The sequence below is a fragment of the Cheilinus undulatus genome, linkage group 16 (assembly GCF_018320785.1).
Source record: "Cheilinus undulatus linkage group 16, ASM1832078v1, whole genome shotgun sequence".
Taxonomy (NCBI): Eukaryota; Metazoa; Chordata; class Actinopteri; order Labriformes; family Labridae; genus Cheilinus; species Cheilinus undulatus.
The window spans coordinates 14,161,662-14,170,042 of record NC_054880.1 but is presented as its reverse complement, the minus strand read 5'-3'; the positions used below and the strand labels follow the sequence as shown (position 1 = coordinate 14,170,042).

At 42.1% G+C, this 8,381-nt stretch overlaps 1 protein-coding gene across 1 annotated transcript in view; it reads right to left on the bottom strand.

Moving 5' to 3' along the window:
* Nucleotides 1-1,908: 1,908 nt before the first annotated feature.
* The window catches only part of nedd9 (neural precursor cell expressed, developmentally down-regulated 9), a 48,623-nt gene continuing 42,150 nt past the window's right edge, over nucleotides 1,909-8,381 (bottom strand). Inside the window, exons 5-7 of the mRNA XM_041809138.1 lie at nucleotides 5,563-6,729; nucleotides 5,335-5,424; nucleotides 1,909-2,890 (exon numbers count right to left, since the gene is read on the bottom strand). Of these exons, the coding sequence (XP_041665072.1) occupies nucleotides 2,339-2,890; nucleotides 5,335-5,424; nucleotides 5,563-6,729 (1,809 nt within the window). The 3' untranslated portion in view covers nucleotides 1,909-2,338. The remainder of the gene's footprint in view (nucleotides 2,891-5,334; nucleotides 5,425-5,562; nucleotides 6,730-8,381) is intronic.

The window sequence follows — 8,381 nt, the reverse complement described above, 5'->3', positions numbered from 1 at the left end:
GCAGTAGTCAAGGCAATACATTTAAGATACACAAAGAAAAATTCCCAAAAAGTTGGGATACTGTGCAGAATATAAATAAAAACAGAATGCAATGATTTTTAAATCTCACAAACCCATATTTGATGTGTGCTGAACTAGCCATTCTCAGATTTTCCCCTCATGATGTCATGTGGGGAGTTTGCACTACCCCCAGGTTCGGGTGGCCCTCCCTGCTTGGAACAAAGTTCCGCAGTTCCGTCCTCCTCTCCTTGTCCAAGCCACATCCATTTTCTGAGATGTTGCGGTCAGGGGTGGAGACAGACAGCTCATTAACATTTTAAGCTACAGACACAGAAACAGCTCGTTCTGAGCAGGGCTGAATCAGAGGGATTTTTTTTAGACATGCAAAAATCCAATACTGGACTGTTTTTTAAGCAACAAACTTCACAGGCATGTTTTGGGGACCTCCGAGACCAATATAAACTTGTCTTAAAGGGGTAATATACATGAGGGGTATATATACATTGTCTTGCTGATTTGGGCAAGGCCTTCCCTGAAAGAGACGTTGTCTGGATGGGTACATATGTTGCTCTTAAGACTCTTCATACTTTTCAGCATTGATAGTGCCTCTCCAGATGTGTAAGCTGCCCATGCCATAGGCACTAATGAAACCCCAGAGATGCAGGCTTTTGAACTGTGCACTGATAACAAGCTGGATGGTCCCTCTCCTCTTTCGTCTATATGACACGGCCTCCATAGTTTCCAAAAGGAATTTTAATTCATCTGACCCCAGAACAGTTTTCCATGTTCCCTCAATCTATTTTAAATGAGCTTTAGCCCAGAGAAGACAGTGGCATTTCTGGACCGTGTTCACGTATGGCTTTTTCTTTGCATGATGTAGCTTCAGCTTGCATTTGTGGAGGGTACAGTGAACTGTTGGCAGACAATGATTCCTGGAAGTGTTTTTGAGCCCATGCAGGGATTTCCGGTACAGAATCATGTCTGTTTTTTGTAGTGCCGCCTGACAGCCCAAAGATCCCAAGCATCCAATAATGATCTGCAGCCTTGTCCTTTTTACAGAAAGATTTCTCCAGATTCTCTGAACCTTTTGATATACTGTAGATAGTGGTATATTCAAAGTCTTGGCAATTTCATGCTGAGGGACATTTTTCTGAAAGTATTTCAGTGTCTAGAGAGTGCTTTTGCAGATTGGTGAACCTCTGCCTCTCTAAAATGTTTTTTTAATGCCCATTCATATTACTCAAAACTCCTCCAGCTGTTTGTCATTGGTACCACTTATTTTTCCAGGCTTTTGTTGCCTGTCCCTACTTTTTTGAGGTGTGTTGCTGCTATTCAATTTAAAGTGAGCTAATGTTTTTTTTATGAAATGCCAAAATGTCTCGGTGTCAACGTTGGATATGAAGTTTATGTTCCTCTGTGGATAAAGTATGGGTTTGTGAGATTTACACATCTTTGTATTGTTTTATTTACTTTTAAATAGTGTCCCAACTTTTTTGGAACTGGGGTTGTAGATTTACAAATCTGTCTTGTTCATTTATGTCGCTCTGTTTGTGTGTCTCTATCTTACATCCAACACAGCTCTGGAAGATGTTCAGCATGAGACTGGTTCTGCTTCAGATTTCTTCCCTTATAAAAGTTTCTCCTTCCCACTGAAACTTTCTGACTCGTGCTTAGTGCTGAGCTCATGTTGGATTAATGTTGGGTCTCCGCAAATGATATAACCAAGATCTGCCTTCTTTGAGAGTGTCTTGAAATAACTTTTGCTCTCCATGCAAAGTTTTAAATGAGCAAAACTAACAAATATCACAACTTCCTCTCCCTTATCAACATCTTTTACCATCTTAGATCTATTTGTGTAACTGTACCAGATGTTTTAGGTATGAGGAAATCAACAGCACAGTCCCATGGTTAAGAACAATCCTTTACTTTGTGGACAGCTCCACACACAAACATTTCCACATTAACGTGATTTACAGGGAGATTTACAGTCACACCCAGCAGTAAGACACATCAACAACACTCTACAGGTACAAATGAAAGGAACAGGACTCATCTCATAAGGTGCTTCATATAGAATATGCAACAGGAATGTTATGAAAAATGTCTACGTGATTCTACAGACACCAAACTGCATCTACATTTATATATCCATACCATAATATAAAACAATCTAAACAAAAATAGAGCAAATATGTACAGAACCGACTATGTACAACATCAAAACAGGCTTAAAGATGAAGAGCAATATATATAAATGTACTGTAAATATATAGATTTATGCTAAATAATATACACATGGAGTCTGTGCTGAAATCAAATGGAACATCATGGTTGAAAATCACAAGTTGGCCAGCTGCAGCAACTGTTCTTTGAACTGCTGTGCGTGATGTGAGAGATCCGTGACTCTGTCCACCATCTCCTGGATGGCGGCCGTGTTGGGGTAGTTAAGAGCTGCCATTTTAGTGGCAGCCACCACCGTTTTTAACAAGTCACACAGCACGTTACTGGAGTTCATCACCCTGTTGGCCACCTCAGGCGCTGACGCCTGCCTGGACAGGGTGTCCCCGATGAAGACCAGTTTGTGCGCGCTGAGGATGACGAACTTGCTGTGAGCCACGAAGATGCGGGGAGGCTGCCCGGCGCTGACGCAGCTGAAGAAGGCGTCGACGGCGCTGAGGAGCGTGACGAAATGCTGCTCGCACTGCTCCGAGTAGAAGCCCAGGAGCTGGCGGTCTCGGGCGCACACGTGGGTGGAGGGGGGCGTGGAGGAGGAGGAGGAGTCCGAGGGGGAGGCGGAGGTCATGCCTGAGTGTTGGTGTGAGATCCACTGTGAGATGTCGTTCTCCACGGGTTTGATCACTTCCTGCTCCAGCTTCTTGAACTGATTGATCTGTGAAGGATGACAGGATTGAGATTAGAGATTATTTAAAAACCTGCTTTTTCTATTCTTCAGATTTACTGACAAAATCACAGGAAGTCATGCTCTGTAAAATAAACAAAGATTATATAAATCATAAAAAAACTGGCACAACTGTGGCAAATGTTTTTTAAAGCTGTTTTAAAGAAGGATTGCCAACTCTTTGTAATTTCTTTGTCCCTTTTAATACTGTTTGCTTTTATCTATTGTTTTTACTGTACTTGTTTTTATCTGTAAAATGACCTTGAGTGTTCAGAAAGGCACTTATAAATAAAATGTATTATTATTATTATTAAAGTAGTCATATGTTTACATGTGTGTCTTAGATTTTAAACTGCAATATTTTCTTTACAACAGTTATTTTTTAAAATAAATATAAAACACATTTTTAGTTCAAAGGCTCAGTCTCAGAACAACACATGCCTCTATCACTTAGCCCTATCCCTGTATAAGATCCCGTCTCAGGGTAGAGTGTCCTGATTCTTGTTTGAATGGAGGGTTAGGGTGAAGAGCCAACTAATATCATAACCACATGCTGTTTCTATGCACAATTAGTCCTTTTATTTAACAAGCGTAAGAAATGCTCCAAGAAGAAATGTCCAATATAATTCCTGATGTGGTTTTATAAAAACTGTATTTAGGGTTTTTGGTTGTTTAATATATTTGGAAGAATATTTGGAACTGGTTCTGAATCCTGACTAAACCAAACTCATGCTGTTTTCAAACTCAAAACAAGGAGCTGAACCTTCCTTCTGTCACAACATCTCAGGGTGATGTGATTGAGTCTGTATCTTCTTACAAGTATTTTGGATTCTTGATTGATGATTCTTTGAATTTTAAGCTTCATATTAATCAACTTATAGGGAAATCAAAGCTGAGACTGGGTTTTTATTTCAGAAATAAGTCTTGTTTGTTGTTTGAAGCAAAGACAAGACTTGTTTCTGCCACTTTTCTGTACTACTTTTTTCTTTTTTGTGTCTGTGTCTTTGTTAAATGTGTTGCTGCCTGTCTTGGCCAGGACAATCTTGTAAATGTGATTTTTCATTTCAGTGAGGTTTTCCTGGTTAAATAAAGTCAAATAAATAAATAAATAATGCGGGCAGATTTCTAACGACGAGAGAAGTTTCCTGAAGACAGTATAAAAGTAATGAAGATAACCAATGAAACTGTTGAGTTTACTGTTTTAGACAACCAGCCCCTCTGTCATGGGAACTGTGGGATTTCACCACACAATGGAGCATTTGGAGCCACAATATAGTATGACAAATACAAAGAGTTAAATCTGAGACGAGGCATACAATAATGATAGTAATCATATCGCATATATACAGACTATACAGCTGTTCACATCTGATTGTAAATAATGGTACCCTCTCATTCAAATAGGGGCACTATAGATGGTACAATGTGCTGATAACTCTTAAGTTGTGTGCCTTGTATCTCAAGAAATGGTGATATCTCAACATGAAGTTTTGATGTATGAAAGACCCTTGACAGTGGTGTGAAATGTATGTTGTTAATATTTTAATTTTTAGGAGTAAAACTCACAATAATTAGCAGGAAAGTGTCACAGAGAGACTGTACATTATGGTTTTATTTGGTGAGCCATGTTCTGAGCTTACTGTAGGGCTAAAATAATGTGCCAGTTTTCCACAGCACTGTCAGCCTAGAAGGATTACACTAGTATCAATCAATATCCAACACTCTGGCATGTGAATCAGTATCGGGAAGGAATAACTGGTATTGAACCATCTCTATCCACAGTATCTACCTACCCACAATATTTGACATATACCAAATCAGTCCTAGGAACTCTGACGGTCTATTTCCGAATCTGCACTCATTGTGATGTCAGAAGTCCCTATAATAATATCCACCCCTCAACTGGTGTTTCTACCCTTGGCGGTGGAAGAACACAGCTGTGTCAACTTGTGTCTGCAACGGAAGAGAGGCATGAGGTGATATGGGCCTAATTTGCATTTAAACCGAGGATCCTGAGAAAGCCTGTTCAGAGGTGGTTTATACAGGGTCAAAAACCTCCTCTAGTGCTTGAACCATGTTAGATTTTGACCAAAGGATGGCACAGATGTTTCATTTAGACCACAGGGGACCGGGTTTAAAAATAAAAATATCATGTTAAGCTCTAAGTGAAATTATTTTCCACATTACATGTGAATCCATGGGATGCCATCTGGCTGCAGAGAAATAAAATTCAAATGCTCAGTCCCTCTGGCCTCCCTGTTTCTCACAAAAACTGCATCCACAAAGCCTCTAAATGTCACCATCTGTGTGCGTCTGATGGTGTAGAATGAATAAATATAAATATTTATGACTGATTATCGTGTGGAGAAACTGATCATAGCAACTTCTTTGACATGTCAGCGTCATCTGCATCAGACTGAAAGTGAAAGTCTCACCTGCTCCTGTCCCAGCTGGACCTGACTCTGCTTTATGATGTTCTCTTTCTCCAGGAGCTCTTTCTGCTGACGTTCAAAGTCGTCTTTGCCCTTAAGAGGAGACAAGAGGGTACAAATTGTTAAAGACCCCCACAAATGACTTGAAATAGAAAAATGATCTGATCATTGAATAAAACAGCTGAATCAGGAGAATAAAATTTTTTTGACACATCTGAGTGTTGTACGTACCTGTAGATGAACGTAGTCATAGTCCTCCATCCAGCTCTTCACGCACTTCTCACTGTTGTTCATGTTGTCTTTGTCCTGGCTCGACGACACGGGGAAGGGTTTGGTCTGTCCTCTGAAGTTGTCGTTATCAGAGGAGGGGGAGGTAAGCGGGTGGATCATGTTCTCATCAGGTGAGCTTCCGATAGAGAAAGACCCGTCCATGTGCGTTCGCCTGAACAGCAGCTCTGCGTTGCTGCCTATCGTGGACGCCAGCTGCTTGGCGTCATCAGGGACTGTCCTGGAGACCATGACGAAGCGATCCAGGTCGTCGCTCTTGTTGTGCTGTCTGCCAGACAATGCTAAGGCATTCAGAGCCCAGCTGCAGTTCTCCAGAGTTTGATAGATCTGCAGGAGGATCTGCTGCGAGTCCTCCAGGCGCCCCAGCTGCCGTCTGAGTTTACTGTGCAGGCTTGAGTCTGACAGAGAGGTAGCGTTCACTGCAGCCCCTCTACCAAACACAACAAAGTCCCCTAGAGCAGCCCGCACCCTGTCCAGCACCGTGCGGACATCATTAGCGTGGCGCTCCATGAAGGGGAAAGTCCTCCAGTGAGGGGAAGCTGCCATTGAGTGTAAAGCTCCGACTGATGCGTCCACGCCTTGCTGCAGACGGTACAACCTCTGCACGGCGGCATCCACATCCAGAGCAAGGCGTCCCTCAGAGCTGGACCCTGTAGAAGACGAGGATGTGGACATGCTGCTGCGTGTGCTTCCGGTGCTGGAGAAGGACAGACGGTTCACGCCGTCAGTCACATCCCCTACTGCTCGACTGTCCTGAGCGGGAATGTCATAGATGCCTTTGTTGCCGTCTCTTTCAGATGGCGAAGCTCTGTGCTGCATGCCACGAGGGATGTCGTACACGTCCCTCTGGGATCCCACCCCTGAGTGAAGGGCTGGTGGGGGTACGTCATAAATGCCTTCATTGCTGTTGGAGTTGGGGTGTTGGTGATGAACAGAAGGCTCCATATTTGGGGGGAAGTCGTAATGGGACTGGGGGCTTTGGGTGGGTTTGGTGAGGGTAGGTGGTGGCACATCGTAGATCCCTTCCTGTTTGTGTTTGAGAGGCTGTGGGAAGTCGTAGTTCCCCTCCTGGAGGGCAGGGTTGGTCCTGCATGGAGGCACTGAGTAGACCTACAGATGAAGACAAAAGTATTAAAATAAGGGAAACAATTGTATCATTCAGCTGTATTATGCAGCCCCCTCTCTGTAAATATGCACGTTTTCTCACATTTTTGGCAAGAAACACCCCTACCCTTCCAAGAGCCTACATGGAAAGCATCGATTAGGAACAGCACTAGTTCCTGCTCTTCCTGAGCCTGTGAACTTTTTTCATAAATTAGAAATGTATACATTTATTATACATATAAATAATGTTTACATTTCAGTGCTAAAAGTCTACATTTTGCGCCTTTAAGTCCACAAATCATAAACAGTATGACATTGCCTTATTCTTCAATCCAACTGAAACAGCATAACAAACAAAGCTGTCTCTCTTCAGGCACATCATTAAATCCGCCTGTTTGTGTAGCTGATGATATTTCACTGACTCCACACTGCTGTTGTTTTTAATCAGACAGTATGTTCTTCATTTCACTTTGTCCCAAACAGTAACAGACCATCATTCCTTCTAAATAAGAAACACGATGTACACAAGTTTTCAGTTTAATCTGAGACACCAGATGATGCAGGTGAACAGAGGACACTCACATATGCTGGGTTTCTGTAAACACATGCATACATCCACAAGGACAGTAGTCATGTTACTTTCTGAGCTCTGCTTTAAAACCACAGCTTCTTTAACTGTCTGGGACAGTAAATAAACAGACAGAGTAGAGGCAGATGCACCACACTGTGCAGATTCTCTTTGCCGATGCTTTCCCCATATAAAATCTTGTCATTAACTTCCATTCTTGAGGAATCCTGATTTCAAAGCTGCACTAGAAAACAATACTCTTTATACCTGAGATAATATAATTATTAAAACCCCTTAACTGGTCAGAGAAACACAGCCTGGGAGTAAGGATTCAGTTAGCTCATGTTTTATTTTTTCTGGTAGATGCTGTCCTGGCTCTTGTTAGGCAGAATTTAATCTCAATTGTAGGCATGTTTTGGTGCTTTTCCATATGTGGCATGGGTTCGATTTGTCTTGACTCGACTGAAGGGAAATTCAGAGGGACTTTTCAATCATAGACAGTCATGATCTAGACTGTAGTTCCCAAAGTGGGGGGTCAGGATCCCCAAGGGGGTCACAAGGCAACGAGAGGGGGTCACAAGATGCCTTCTAAAAAAAGAATATTTTTTACTGGTTTAAGATTTTTCAAATGTTAAAGAGGAGAAATGCATAAAATTAGGCCAATCTAAGAATCATTTGGTGAGATTTATGCCGAAATGAAAGCACCATTATTTTGGGGGTCATGGGCTGAAATGTTTGTGAATCCCTGCTCTTTGTGATGAGTCTTGAAGTCATGCCCGCTGCACCGCTGCAGGGGCAAATTAGGCAAAAAGTGGGGCTTAAAACTGTCTAGTGTGTAGCTGGTCATAGTCCAGTCATCAGGGTCGGGGAAAATTTTTGTTCTTGTTTACATGACGTTAAAAAATCTACAAACAGGAAATGCTGTGGCTGATTTTATTGCAGGTTTCCATCAGATAATAGAGCAGAACTGCTGCAGCTAAACAATGAGGAAGTGAAAAATCTTTGGCTCGTGTCGATGCTATATTTAAAACCTCAAACTTTCTGAATCTGATTCCTTCCTCTAATGCTGCGTCAAGAGCCCGTCTAAGCT